Source organism: Equus asinus, unplaced genomic scaffold (assembly GCF_041296235.1).
Source record: "Equus asinus isolate D_3611 breed Donkey unplaced genomic scaffold, EquAss-T2T_v2 contig_193, whole genome shotgun sequence".
NCBI classification, from domain to species: Eukaryota; Metazoa; Chordata; class Mammalia; order Perissodactyla; family Equidae; genus Equus; species Equus asinus.
This window is the reverse complement of record NW_027224842.1, coordinates 1,726,696-1,741,920: the sequence shown is the minus strand read 5'-3', so window position 1 is coordinate 1,741,920 and position 15,225 is coordinate 1,726,696. Positions and strand designations below refer to the sequence as shown.

General features: G+C 55.2%; 1 protein-coding gene across 1 annotated transcript; it reads left to right on the top strand.

Moving 5' to 3' along the window:
- The first annotated feature begins 9,456 nt into the window (after positions 1–9,456).
- On the top strand, positions 9,457–12,315 carry LOC139043193 (ral guanine nucleotide dissociation stimulator-like). The gene is made up of 6 exons (XM_070503482.1): positions 9,457–9,748; positions 10,192–10,266; positions 10,853–10,885; positions 11,261–11,382; positions 11,588–11,679; positions 12,014–12,315. Exons 2-6 carry the CDS (start codon positions 10,249–10,251, stop codon positions 12,073–12,075), a joined length of 327 nt encoding a protein of 108 aa, XP_070359583.1. The 5' UTR covers positions 9,457–9,748; positions 10,192–10,248; the 3' UTR covers positions 12,076–12,315.
- Positions 12,316–15,225: the final 2,910 nt, after the last annotated feature.

Below are 15,225 nucleotides of genomic sequence, written 5' to 3'. Positions count from 1 at the left end.
AGTGCATTGCGCTGGACCTCATTAGGCTGATTCTGACTTCATGACCATGCTGTGGATTGTCTCATGCCAGGAACTCTAAAACATGCTGTCCCCACCACTCTTTTGCCACCAAGGTCCACCAACCAGACCTTGCTGACAAATGCCCTGGCTGGGCCCCTTCTGACCACACCTGGAGGACTCTCCACAAATCCTACTCCGTCACGGCGCTCTTCCACCTGCCACTGGCCAGGGAGGCATTTCCTCCAAGGCTGACACTCTGTGTGCCCAGCTCTGGGAATGACACGTCTCCCTCAAGTGAAGAAAAGGATCTGAGTTTAGAGCCTGTGGGCTGCAGCCATTAGGACAAGGCCTGGGGTTTGCTGTCAGACAGAAGAGAACCTGTGGTGGGTGTGGGTCCCAGGGTTCAAGAAGCCCCCGTGATTCCTGGATAGAATCCCAGAAGACGATGCAGGACGGAGGAGGGATGCTTGGGTGTGATTGTCCTTGGGAATGTCCATAGGGAGGCGGATTTGCCATTGGTAATGCCTTCAACAGGGTTGTTCATTCATCGATTCATCCTGTCTCAGGGAGTGCTGTCTACATCCTTCCAGCCCCTAGTCTCCCGTCTGGAGCAAACAGACAGCGTCAGAAGAACATTTACATTTCATTTGTAATGTATGCGTACAGGGCATGCAATGTGCTGGATGTTGCAAGTGTTTTGAAACATTAACTCCTTTAGCAGTCTCCATATCCTCACAAATTAGGTACGCTTATCCTTCTTGCCAACAACAGATGAAGAAACTGAGGCACCAATGAGGTAAGTACTTTGCCCTCTACCAATATCTAGGAAGTGATTGAGGTGGAATTTGAACATAAGATGTTGGCTCCATAGTCTCTGCTCTTAACCATGTTCTTTGCTCTGTAAGACTTCACACCATGAAGACGATGGCTCAGTGTATCCATTTTCTTGTTACACCCGGTAGCCCCACTCTTTGATCTCTGTCTGAAAAAGATGCTATTCGCATCAAAACTGTTGCACATACACAACCAAAATGACTTCTCCCCATATCCCATGTCCTGGAAAATACATAGAGAACATTTCAAAACATTTCTTGCCCAGGCTGGGAGTGCTTCTGGGAAATCCCACTGTTCCTGTAAGAAGCCAAGGGCAGGCTGGGAGCTGTGTCTTAGCGGAAAGGTGAGATCAGGAGATACTATGGGGTTACAAAATGGATGGGGGACCTCAGCAGGAATTGACTTCAGGATCTGGTGGTGTTTCAAGCTGGGTGCTAATTTTCTGGCTTTGGGTGTAGGGGCTGGTGCCGCATTCCAGGGAGAGGCCAGTCTCCCTGTGTTCTTGGGGAAACCAGACCCTTGAAAGCAAGGGAATGAGAATTTCCTTTCACGATGGACTTGGGAGGGGAAACATTCAGCCCAGAAGAGACAGTCATGATCCTGAGGAAACCAGAAGAAGCTGCCTCCTCGTCCGCCAAGCAGAAAGCCCTCCTTCATGGACTCACTTTATCCAGATGAGACCAAGAAGGAGGACATCATGAGATGCCCTTGCAGGTGGGAGACCTGTGACAGTGGAGCCTGTGCCTGGGAGGCTCTGAAAGGCATCATAGGGGTGACATTTGCTGTCAGCAGGGTGCCAGATGAGAGGCACGCCTGCTTGTGTCTGGGAACAGTTTGAGTGTCAGAGAGAAGGCACCGCTGGCGCAGAGGCTCACAGGAAGAAGTGGGTCTGACCAGACAATGTCCGAAAGAGGGCAGTGTAGCTGGAAGGAGCCTGAGAAGAGAGAGGAGGGTAGATGGGGACAGGCAGGGCCAGAGGGCAGGAACTGGCAGACTGTGCTTTTCCCGTCGCTCTCTGATGACACTGCTCTAAGACATTGCACCTAGAAAATACAAATCCTTAACATCTCACAAATTCTGTGTGCCAGGAATGGGGCACAGCTTAGCTGGGTGCCTCCGCCTCAAGGTCTCTGTGAAGCAGGGGCTGCGGCTATATTGCGGCTCGACTTGTGGAGGGTTTGCTCCCAAGTTCACTCACATGCATGCTGACGGGGTTTGTTTGGACTGAAAGTCTGAGTTCCTGCCTGTCTGTTGGCCAATCATTCCCTCCGTTCTCTCCTATGGAACATCTTCATAGGACAACTGAAAACATGCACACTTGCTCCCCCAGTTCCAGAGATATAAGATGCAGAGAGAGAGAGAGATGGAAACAGAAGGAGGGAAAGACGGAGGGGACTAAAGCCAATGAGTAAGAAGGAAGGGCCAGGCTTTTTGTTCTTAACCCTGGGTTGCAGGCCATCCCATCACCTTGGCTGCATTCTATTCAGAAGGCAGCTCCTGACCACTTGTGGTTCCACAAGGACGTGCACAGCAGAAGACAGTGAGCACCAGGAGCCATAGTGGAGGCTGCCCACTACATAGGCCGACACGAGGCACTTGGGTCTGATTCTAAGTCAAACAGGAGACCTTGCAAGGTTTCATGCCAGTGAATGGAAGTATCTGAATTTCCCCTAATTTCCACCTCTTAAAGGTGCAGACCTGGAAATGAGGCCCAGAGGGGCAGTGACTTTCTCACGGTCACAGAGCTGGAACCCAGTCCTGTTTTGAGGGGTACTCCACACTACATCCCACCCCTTCTTGTCATTCTTTCATCTCTAAGTGTGTGCATCAGACACATGCAAACCAGACCACAGGTGTTGTTGCTATTGTCTCTTCTACACCTGAGGACGTCCCGAGGGAGATATTTCTGGCCTCGTCCCCATTGTGCAGGTTGGGTGATTGAGGAGGCCCTGGGAGGCCCATTGGCATTTCCAGGACACAGAGCTTGTAGGAAAAAAGAGGTCGGAACTCAGCTGCATGTCCTCAAGCTGGAACCCTGGTTCCATCTCAAGGTCCTGTGTTGGGATCTGTGCTGGCTATTTGTGTACAGTTCTGGAGGTGACATGGGCAAGGAGGGTGAGCAGCCAAGATCCCAGAGAGGTTTTCGGTGGGTGTGATTGAAGAAGGCGCCCAGGTAAGGGAAACTTGAGGAAGTGACCTCACTTCCTTGGAGACAGACCCCAACAGAACTTAGCACACAGGTCTCCAGGCGCCCACATTCTAGACATAGCATCCTATTGAGCCCACTTGAGTGGCGACACTGAAGACAAGAGGATGTTCTCCTGCTGTCTCCCGAGTTGTGGAGGCTCTGGCTTCAGGAAAGCCAAGAAAAAGAGCCTTTTCAGTCACTATAGACACTGGCTTGGCCCTCACCTGCACCGCCTCTGTCCAACTGGCAGGAGGAGCACTCAGGTAACACAGGGAAAGCCAACCGGGTTAGGCCACAACTGGATGCCACCCGCACAACAATTTGAGCCTCCTTGTGTGTCGGAGGGGAGTGAGAGATGGACGGCGGTGCTGAGCGGGGACCCACCCTGGGCAGGAGCCATTTGCTCGGTGTTGGAAGCCTGGCAGTGTGTCGTGTCCCCAGCCTAGGTGGTGGCTAGCAGGATGGGAGAGTGGGTGCTGGGAACCAAGCTCCTCTACCCATAGGTTAGTCCCGAGCCATCCAGGTGTCATCTCATTCCCTCCCTGGCTGGAGGTCTATGCAGATGCTGCTCGGTACCTGATCTGTGCTGGGGTTTCCTCCTGTGGCCAAGTCGAGGCATGCCCCTCAGACCTCCCGGCCCGGCTCTCGGGCACTGTCTTTGCAGAGCTGCACGCAGGAGGTGGTGGAAGAGCTGACGGATGGCTTCGGGTACTCCATCTCCCTGGACAGGGACCAGCTGCACTGCGCCACCATCAATAACCAGGGCTGCTCTGAGGTGAGAGTGGGCACAGAGGGTTCTTCCCACCCAGGCCCCTGAGATGACCAGGGCCGGCCCAGAATCCAACCTCAAACTGCCGTTCTCCTGGGACCCTAACAGGGCTGTCCCCCATGAGTGTCCCACAGTCCCATTCCCAAAGGAATCTGGACTTCCGCTCCTCCCCACCAGCTGCATAGGAGGGTAGGAGGGCACTCTTTGCATTTTCCTAGGAAGATTAGAGAAAACGTTGATGTCGTTGTCACTTCCCAATAGGCCCTGAGTATCTTTGAATTTCGCCTTTTTTGGAAAATGAAACCTCGATAACAAGGGTCTCCAAACTCCCTTTAATGTAAAAGAAATAACCATCAGCGTGTTTGAAAGTCAAAGGGATTCTCAGAACGTGTCACTGCCCTGTACACTGTTTCCAGACCTGGGAGGGGTGAGGTGGCCACATAACATTTCCCTCCAGGTCAGGGTCTGATGAAGCCTCAGGCAGTTACAGGGGATGTCCCTCAGCCCTCACTTTGGGCGGTTCTCAGTTCTGAGCCACAGGACCTAGAGAAGCCACTTGGCATGCCTAAGCCTCTGTTCTCCTCTCTAGAGAGGGGTGTCTGTTGAGGATTCACTGGGCTGGTGCCCTGCACAGACGGAGGTCTGTTGTCCCTCAGCGAGCAAATGGCCTTGAGGGAGATCAATGTGGAATCCTTCGCAGGACCAAAGTCAGATTGTGCTTTGAGAGCCCAGAACTTTGCTGAGTTGGGACCCCTGTCTCTCCTGTCGCACACGTCTGGGAGGGGCTAGGAGTTCCTGGGTCAGCTGCAGACCCTGATAACGCTGGTGGTTGGCAGTGGTGACCCTGACTCTGTGTCCCTCCTCGTCCCACCCAGAGTGAAGATGAGTCCACTCCGTCTGTCACTGAGGCCTGCAGGATGCGTGCCCTCCGGGCAGGCATGATGCAGAGGCTCTCAGAGACTGTGCTGCCAGCCTTCCCCAGCAGAGTCCTCTGCAGTGTCATCACCTCCCTCTGCAGCTACTCAGGCTCCAGCACAGCCCACCAGGTGCTGGACCAGCTGTTTCCCAGGTGACTGCCCGCCTCCTCCTCAGCACAGTGGTGACTCTGCCCACTGCCAGCTGTGTGTCTTGCCTTGGGAATGTCACCGCATCTCTCTGAGCCTGAGTTGGCTCCTCTGAAACGTGGGGTGGGAGAGGATGAACTTGCTAGGCTTCTCCCAGGGATGAATGGGATCAGCCCTCCAGGTGCTGCCCTGGTGCCCGGCTCTGCAGAGAGGGTGGTGGGCCATGCTGTGGTTGCTGGTGGTGATTATTTCTCTGCCCCCCCACGGAAAGTAGTCTTCCTCTCCCTTCACTGGCTTGTGGCTTTTTGAGTTTGGAAAAGCACCTGGAGAGCACCCTGTCAAGGAGTTTGAGATGCCATCCAGCTGGTCCTGGTGCTTGTCCTTGGTGTAGCCACTTAGGGATCACTAGGGCCACAGAGGGGCCACAGGCCCACTCAGACACCCGGGGTGGTTCTGGTTGGAGGTCATTCAACAATGTCTATGAAGGACCTACTCTGAGCAGGACTTCTGGACACACTAAGTGTCACTCAGTGACTGAAGCAGACAGCCTCCCTGGCCCTCCCCTCTAATATGAGAGTCAGACAGTCACACTTGACATCATTCACAGGTCCCATCTACCCTCCATCCCGGGCGATGCCCTCATCCCCTTTGGGACACATGGAGGCAGCTTGGCCCATTGCGTGCGGGATGCTGGAGGACAGGACCACCTCCCAAAGTGAGTGGTCTTTGGGTCGAGAAGGAGGGCCTCCTGTCTCTAGCAAACAGGGTGTGGGGAGAGGATGGAGGCTGTGGCCGGGTCAGGCCTGGGAGAACCCTGCATCTCACCCATCTTTTGATCCCCATGGGAGGGCTGAGTTCTGGTGGCTTCCACTCCGGCAGGACTTGACTCAAAGAGAGCTGTGCATGGGTCCCAGGCCCCTTGAGAATTGGAAGGGAGGCTGGGCTGCGTTGTCCCCAAGAGACCCACTCCCAGCAGAGTCCCAGCCCCTCCTGCCTCCCTTTCTCCACATCCACACCTTGTGAGCACCACCGCCAGGTCCATAGTAGGAGGTGTGTGAGCAAGCTGCTCCCAAATCTGCTGGAGTCTTCATTCCAGTGGCCCACATTCATGCAGGGCTTGGGTGGGCTCTGTCCAGACCCTTGGGGAGGAGAGTATCGGTGGGAACAAGAGACTCTCACAGACTCTGTGTTCAGCCTGCTGGATGAGCAGGCCTGCCACAGCCAGGACAGCCAGCCAGGGCTCAGGGCTGGGATGGGGCCCTCCTCTGGAGGGGGAGGGTCTGGCAAAGGGGCGCAGATGCTAACAAGAGTGCCTTGGGAGGACGGTGTTTAAGGAAAGGCCAGGCCACTGACTCTCTGGCCCATCTGCCTCCACGCAGTGCTATCTATTTCCTGCTGGGAACCTGGCTGGGCCAAGGGCAGGATTGCAGGGAGCCCCTGCGGTTTCCCTCTTGGACCCTGCAGCTGGCCACTCTGCACGTCAGCTTTGGTGGCTCCCACGTGGAGGGCCATGCCTACCTTCTGCCAGGCCACCTGGAGCATCTCAAGGCCATTGAGGCCGAACGGAAAGGTGAGGGGACTGGAGTCTGGGAAGACTGTCTGTGTTGAGGTTCATGGGCTAGCGTTCCCTTAGAGGCAGTAGAGCCCTTCCTATCTTTGGAAAGGCACAGAAACTGTCAGGTGTGTGGGTGCAACTTTCTCTTTATCCTGCTCCAGAGCCAGCTCCAAAGCTCCTGCCACTTCCAGAGCCAGAGCCAGTGCCAGCCCCCGGGCTGGAGCCAGCTGCACCTCCAGTCTCACCACGTGTGGTAGAGCTGGAGCCAGCAGCCCCTGAGTCGGCCAGTCCAGGACCAGAGCAAGGGCCACCATTAGAGGCAGCCCCAGAGCCCAGCTGCCCCCGGGCCGTGACCACCGAGGACCAGCTGCGGGAGGAGAAGCTGAACATCTTGGACTTCCCTCCCCAGCTGGTGGCAGAGCAGCTGACGAGGATGGCTGCGGTGAGCAGAGGAGCTCACGGGGCGGGTGGCCCCTGCCTTCCCGGTGCCATGAGCCGCCCCACACCTGCCATTCCCTGCTCGGGATTCCGATGATCTGGGTCCAAATCCCTGCTCCCTCCCTTATCAACACTGTGACCTGGGCAGCTTTCTTTCTCCCCAAGCCTTCGCTGTCCCCTAGAGAACAGGGGACAGTAGAGATGGACACTCAGAGCACCTGCTGTACAGGGTGGCTGTGCCGGTGAATGAGGTGGGAGAGAGTGGAAGGTGGGCAGAGTCTGGCCCTTTGGTGGGGGATGGGCACTCACTGAAGTGCTGCCAGGTCCTTGGGTGGATCCCCCATCTGTGCAGGTGGCCCGGACAGCCTCAGCACTTAGCAGGAAGGTGATGTGTATTGACTCCAGTGGAGACAGTCAAACAAAGCCGGGGGTTGTCCCTGCCTCAGGGGGAATGTGCATGGGAATGGGGAGTGGGACCCGAGGGGCACTGGGATGGGTGGATGATGGCCCTTCTGGTGGGCATGTGTGGGCTGCCTTCTGGAGCTTGGAGGAAGTGAGACGGGGCTGGGAGCAAATGTCCCCTCCCTTCCCCACAGTACTGTGTCCGGGGTCATCCTGGACTGGGTGCATTCAGTGGACACAGACAAAACCCAGGGACTCCCACAAGCCTCAGGCCACATGCTCTGCTTCCTGAGCTCCAGTTCTGATCTCACCCTGCTGGGCCTATGGGGGACTGTGGACGCCGAGCTGGGGTGCGGCAGGACCGGGTGACACTCCGAATCTTCTGCAGGAGCTGTTCAAGACGTTGGTGCCCGCCCACTGCCTCGGCTCCATCTGGTCCGAGTGCGACAACAGGGAACGAGAGTACCTGGCACCCACTGTCCGTGACAGTGTGATGCACGACAACACCGTGGCCAATTGCATCCTCGTCACCTGCCTTGGGGACCCCAGCATGACAGCGCGGGACAGGGCCAGGGTGGTTGAGCTGTGGATCAGGGTGGCTGAGGTAAGCCTTGGCACGCTCTGTCTGGATGTGTGGGAATTGCCTCTTGTTTCTCAGCTCTCAGGATTGAAGTCTGGGGTCTTAGTCCCTGGACTGTCCCTTGACCCTCATGCCAGGGCCACGTTGACCTTGACTTGAGGTCCCAGTGGGGACAAGCTCACTTCCTCCCTTGTGTTGAGCTACAAATCCTTGTGCCTGGCAGTGTTACTCATCGGGTGGCAGGTGTGCCCTCCCTGGCTTCCCTGGGCATGTGTCTCCTCCAGGACAGGGGAAGTCCGTGAGGGGACAGAAACCAGAGGCAGCAGAGCTTCAGCTCCCCCTCACGGCTCCAACTCTTCGCTTCCCCAGGAGTGTCGAGGCCTCGGGAACTTCTGTTCCCTCCACACAATCCTTTCTGCCCTGCAGAGCCGTGCCATTGCCCATCTCCAAGACACCTGGGGACAAGTTTCCAGGTGGGTAGTGGGTGGTCTGCTCTCCAGCCAAGCACCATGAGGGTGAGGTGGCCCAGGCAGCCTGATTTGGGCCGGCATGTCCCCCAAAGTCAGCTGAGACCACCTGGGAGACAGCGAACGCCGGGCACAGGGACTGACCTGGGTGCTGGGTCTCTGAGTCTCTCAGCGCCCTTAAGCCAGCAGTTCCGTCCCAGGGATTCATTTCCTTCCAGACCAGATCCTGGCTTGAGCCCAGGTGGAGATTCTCAGGTGTTTCCTTTGCAGCAACAGAAGCCTCTATGCAGCTGAAACCAACACTGTTCCAAAGAGATCTGTTTGGGACATCTGGGAATGGAGGCCCCAAGGGACAAGAGGAGAGGCCCCTCCGCAGTCCCATGGGGACCTTAGAGCTCAGAACACCCCAGTGAAATCCCTCATCCAGGCCCCAGGCAGTTTGGATCTGCTGGGTTCTCAAACAAATGGGATTTGCCTTCAAGCATCCCACAGTTTTTCTTGCTTGCTTGCTTTCTTTCTTTCCCCACCCCGCAGGGAGAGTTCTCGAACCTGGAAGAAGTGGGTCAGGAGAGAGAAACGCGTGAGCAGGGAGCTGCTAGTGCAGGTAACCTGGAGGCTGGAGATCTGGAAGGAGGCCAGAAGGAGAGGGGAGGGGAGCATCCTGAGGGGATCCTAGGAGGTGAGGCTATGGCAAGGCTTGGCCCAGGCTGGGGGTCAGAGAGCCCTGTGAGGGTGGGGCAGGCCGGGGCCACTCGGCCAGGTCCCCCAAGACACCCTGCCCTCCCCCTCCCTGTCTGTTCAGCTGGGGTCTGGACGCACCCCTGGAGTCCAGAGGTCGGGGCCTTGGTCAGATTTGGAGCCAGGGCTGGGGTGAAGGCAGCGGGGACAGGGCCTGTAGCTGGCACGGGGAGCAGCCTCTCCCAGTGGGTCCTTGAGCCAGTCACTGCCCCTCTGGGGGCCTCCATCTCCTCCTCTGGGAAGTGGAGGGAACTGATCAGTGGTGCAGGCCTCCCAGCGAGGTGCTACCATCCAAGGGAGGACAGGAACGCAAGGAGATTTGTGCCGGCTCCTCCTCGAGAGGTGAGGGGAGAGCAGTGATGACACGCAGATGACTCTGAGTCCTCAGGAGACTCCTGGAAGCAGGTGACGTTCTCCTCACACTTTTCAGCTGAGGAAAGAGGGCCAGGGAGGCCTGGGCAGGCCCAAGGTCACACAGGGCTGAGTCCTGGAGCTGGGACTGGTCTAGAATCAGAGCACCCTGGAGGTGGGAGCAGCAGAGGCAGCAGGGGACTGGAGCCGATGGCCAGGGTCTGAGATCAGGGGCCTTGGGGGACATGCGGAGGGGAGTATGGGCGCACTGACCCTGTCCTCGGCCCCGACAGGAGGCGACCTCCGTGTTAAAGACTGCAGAGAGGGCCCGCCAGGGAGCCCAGGAGAGGCAGCGACAGCAGGTGAGGGTGACTGTGGGGGAGGGGCCTAGGAGTCAGAGGAGAGGGGGCTCCCCCTCCCAGCTGGAGACCTCCCTCAGGAGAGGGGCCTTCCTCCTCAGGCGAATCTGCTGTGGCTGCCAAGCATGACGGGCCTGCAGTGGCAGTGAGCAGGAGGAGGCCTGGAAGGGCTGGCAGCAGGGCAGATTTGGGGTGGGGAAGGGCAGGGGCCACTGCCCCTGGGAGGGGCCAACAGCCGGCCCTGGGACTTGACTGATGGAGTTTGGTGTTCCTGGCGCGGAGCGGGGGAGGGAATTGTGTGTGTTGGGGTGTCCCGAGGATCCTAGGCTGCTCTGTGTGGGAGCGTGGGGTGGGCAGCAGGCTGGGCTGAGGGGTTTCAGGGGAAGGTTCATGGGGGCACCTGAGAGCGGGAGCTCATCGCCATGCCCATCCCGATGGCGGCACAGGGTGTCGTCCCCTCCCTGGTGACGTTCTTCCATTCCCTGGAGCTGCTGGACGCTACGATGGAGGATTATGTGGAGGTGAGTGAGCCCGGAGGTGGGTCCGGGGGCTCAGGCTCCTGAGGGTGGGGAGGAGAGAGTCCTGTCCTGAGCCCTGAGCTCTCTGCGTTTGGCAAAGGTCCTCTCAGCAGGGCCTCCAGCCTCGTGTGGGAGTTGGGGTGTCAGGCCCATCTCCCCAGTGGGTGATGCAGGCTCTGCATAAGCCACCGTCCAGGTTCCCTGGGCTGATGAGGCTCAGAGCTGCCTGACTGTGTGGCCGCAGGAGGTGGTGTCTGAGCTGGACTCAGCGTCTCCCTCTGGCCCTGCCAGTGAGGGAAGAGAAGTCGGGCCCCTCCCAGTCAGGAAGCACATCAGAGGCTGAGCTGTCCCTTCCTGCCTGAGGCCTGAGTCTCCCCACGTGTCATCAGAGAGGGTTGGGTCACAAGGTCTGTTGCCTCAGTTGCTCTGCGCCCCCTGCTCTGGAGCCCAGAGACTGGCCCAGGTCCAAGTCCGGGCTCTGGATGGGCCTGCCCACTGGCAGTAGTGCAACATTGCAAGAGGTGTGGACGGGGGCTAGTGCTGGCCCCAGGGGGCTGTTTCTGATGGACTGCGGCTGTCTGCTTTCCAGGGCAATGTGCTCAACTGTCGGAAATGGAATGAGGTAAGCGGCTGCGGCCTCCCGGTGGGGAGGGTGGGGGTTGGAAATCAGAGACCCCCCCCCGCAGTGGGCAGGACCCCCTCTGGCCCAATCCCCAGGGTGGAACATTTATTTGCCCACTTCGATATACAGAGCTAGGGATCCTATGGCATTGGCGGGTGGGGGAAGGGCTGGCATCAAAGACTCCTTCCTGGAGGAGGAGCTATTTTGGGCCAAGTGTGAGAGCAGGCAAGCCCTGACTGGAATCGCAGGGAGGGAGGGCTCCCAAGTGGGCAAAGGCCCCAGACTGGCCCCTTGCCCCCTTCCTCACCCCCTCCACGAGCCCTGCAGGGTCCCCCACTCAGGCCCTGTGGGCATCCTGTGCTTGCTCTGTCCTAGCAATTCAAACTGATGGACGAGATCGAGCTGCTCCAGGAGGCTGCAAATCTGTACACCGTGCAGCCCGACGAGCACTTTGGGGCCTGGTTCCAGGCCGTGGAGCCCCTGAGCAAGGAGGAGAGGTGAGTCGGGTCAGGAGTTGGGGGAGGGCAGGGCAGCCTCTCTCTGCTGACCAGCTCCAGAGCCCATGGCCGTTGCTCCATGGTCAGCCCCTGATCTGACTGCATGGCGACCCCTGGGGCCCTTCGACCCCAGCTGCTGGCAGGCTCCAGGACGCACATGTGATGTGTGGCTCCTGAGAGCTCCCAGCTCCGCTCTGTCCCGTAGCTACAGCCTGTCCTGCCAGCTGGAGCCCCGATACCACTGGGTCAGAAAGATTCGACTCTTCTTCAAAGGCAAGAAGAACCGCTCAGGCCAGAGTGAGTGTCCAGACCGGCAGTGGCTGAAACCATGGGCTCAGGAAACATTCAGGCTGAGCGTGGGCCTGGGGAGGCAGACAGCTGGCCCTGGGTTCCAGCTCCACTGCTGAGCAGTCCCGTCCTGGGCGATTGCACTCACGTTTCTGGGACTGGTTTCCTCCTCTGTGAAGTGGGTGACGCTAAATATCAGCCCCTGTGTCAGGGACAGATGGGGTGCTGTTGGCTGACTGAGCACTGAGCACAGGGCTGGAGCACAGAGCGCAGTGGGGGCCGGGATGCGGTGTGCACTGTGGTTCCAGGGCAGGCCGCTCAGGAAATGCCTCTCTTTCTCCAGACACCAGACCCCCAACCAAGGGCCCAGTGGTGGTGGTCGATGACCCTCCTGAGACCAGCTGAGCTACAGCGGGGACACAGCGTTGATACTCAGGGTGCACAGGGCCACCTCCCCTGATTCTGATGAGGAGAACTTTGTGATCCGTTTCTTGGGGTCCCCTGTTGGCCACGAGGGAAGGCACCAACCCCTCTTCCCCCTCCCCCCTTTTGCCCAGCACCTATTTCCCTATTTGGCGGGGCCATATTTTGTTGTCAATGGTAAATGCTCCGTTTGAGTATTATATTAAATTGTTGCTTCTTTCTAATCCTGGGAGTGGAGGTGTGAGTCTTTCGCTCGCAGCGCTCATGGAAACCAGATCCAGAAACTCACATTCCTCCTCGAATTTAGAAATCTCCCAGAGTGAGCGGCTCAGTTTATGTGGAGAAGGGAGAAGTGCCAGTCCCCTCCCTGGCTACTGAAGGACGTGCCCAAGTGCCCCTCCCGCCGAGAACAGGATCATTGCAGTGTGGTTCACCCTGTCCAGGAGCAGAGAGGGCCCCTCCGACCTCTTGGGACTAAGCGGTTGGAGGCGTTTTCTCAGGCAGAGCCACAACCACTAAGCTGGGCGTGTCTGTCAAACTAGCACGTGCCTGTCCCTAGCACACGTCCTGCCCAGGACAGTGGCTGCCTTTCGACACTCTGCCGGAAGAGGGAACATTTTCCCGGTTTCTCTTGCACACAGATTAGGACCTTGTTTTCTGATTCAGTCTCCGCAATGGCTTCAGCTCTAAGTGGGGAAAATACCGTCAAAAGCTCAAAACGTGCACATAGAGAGGACGAGGCCAGAGGAAGGTCCTGTGGACATGGACCATGGGCAGGCAGGACTCTTCCTTCTCGGGCCCACTAGGGGCTCCCTGTTCACCTCTGACCTAGACTGGATCCCCCTGGGCTTCTGGTCCCTGACTCCGAATACCATTTCCTGCTTGTTGCCTATCCAAGGGGAAAGCTGTGGGATGCAGCTTTTAGGGCCTCAGCCAGGTCTCCCTCCAGAAACCTAGTGCTCCCAACAATCTGTTCCAGAAAATATAACCAGAGACAACACTTTCCAACTCATCTTATGAGCCCAGCAGTACCCTAAAAGCAAAACTAGAGTTTAAAAGTAGGGAAAACTTGAGAACAGCAAGTCTCAGAAATGAGCAATTACTGTCTTCTACAAATATTAGAAAACTGAAGCCAACAATGTAAAACAATCATACACCAGGACAAAGAGGAAATTTATTCAGGTATGCAAGGTTGTATCAGCATTCCAAAATCAAATCAATGTGCATCAATTCTGTGTTTGTGAGGCTGTATTCCTTTGAAGTCTTTGGAACTGTTGCTGTCTTTCAGACAAGTCTGAGTTTACATCAAAGGTCATCAACTAAAAACAACTACAGTATAAATCTTTTAACAAATGAATTTGAGAGTCATACCCACAAACAGAATATTCTTTATAAAGAGCATTCAAACTAGATCTATTTTTTCTTTTTTAAGATAATGACTAGCTGGCATTAAGGTTCAATCAGAAAAATACAACTCTGGGCAAAACTACTATTCCAATTCAAATAGACTTTGCTACTGTTAAAATTCCTATAGTATTTGGTGTTTGTTCTCAATAATCAGATATTATCTTGAATTTATATTCTTTTCAAGTGCCTAGATCTTGTTTCCACAATAAAATGGCATTCCACGGTTCAGAGTATGCTTTATATTATTCTCTTTCCCTTAGCACCAAACACATTGGTTTTTCTCACCTATAGAACAGTTGCCAACAACTTACCCAGAATCTGTTTTCCACAACATGGCACAAACTATCTTGTCAGCTTTCTCTTGAGTTCTCTGGACCCTGCATTTCAGTCAATTAAACTGTTACATGTTCTCCCACGCATTATTTGTTTTCTTTTATTTGCTCGGAATACCTTCCCACCGCATCTCTTCTTTGTAAATGATATCTGTCTATCGCTTGAGGGTCACTCCAAGGAAAGCTTCCTGCAGGTGTACCACCAAACTGGCAGTCGTCTTCCCCTTTGGAATTCTTACATCATTTTGTCACTTGCTCTGTCTTCCTTCTCCCTCTGCTTGTCCCTTCTTGGTCTTCTTTACAGGCTTCTTTTCCTCTATCCATTCCTCAATGCGCACTGAAATGTTAGACTTCCTCGGCATTCTGCCCTATGCCCTCTTCTCTTCTTGCTCTCCATACATTTCTTAAGCAATGTATTTCACTCCTGTGGCTCTAATGGTGACCAGTATGCTAATGAGCCTGGCCTAGAGAAGCTCTCTTGAGATTCTGACTAGCATATTTAACTATTCATTGGATATCTCTACCTGATTGTCTTTACAAGTATCTTAAGCTCAACATACGCACAACTGAATTCAAGACCTTTCCCCACCAAACCTATTCCTTCTTCAGAGAATTTCCTGTCTTAGAGATTGGAGCCACCATCTACCTAGTTGCTCAAACTAGAAACCGAGGAGTCATTCCTTCTATGCACTACCCCTCCTTGCTGACATCCACTGAGTTACTCGATCATGTTAAATCAGGCTCCTAAATATTTAAAAACTTTGTCCATCTCTCTCCATATAAATTGCCATTATTTCAGTCCAGGCCATAAGCACCTTTCCCCCAAAACACCATAAGGGCCTCCAGTCTTGGTCCTCCCCAGTGTAATTTCCACAATCCAGAGTAATCTTCTAAAATGTAGGGCAATTATGAGAACTTCCTGCTTAATATTCATCAATGGCTTCCCATAGAAGAAAAATGTCCAAATTCCTTAAACATAGCTTACAGAGCCCTCTGTAATAAGGGCTAACCTTGTCCCTGCCTATCTCTTCATTCTTCACTTAACATTCTAAACTTCAGGCATATGAAATTTCAGTTCTTCAAACTTGCCATGCATCACATCTCTGAGACTTTACATTCTGTATGCTGCCTTCTAACCCCACACCCCTGCTTTTTGCTCAGCAAACTCTATGTCAGTGTAAGAAGTCCTTCTTGTGGAAGCTCTCTTCACTTTGCATTCTTTTTTTTTTTTTTTTGGGGGGGTGAGGAAGATTGGCCCTGAGCCAATATCTGTTGCCAATCTTCCTCTTTTTGCTTGAAGAAGATTGCCACTGAGCTAACATCTGTGCCAGTCTTCCTGTATTTTGTATCTGGGATGCTGCCACACCATGGTTTGATGAGCAGTGTATAGGTC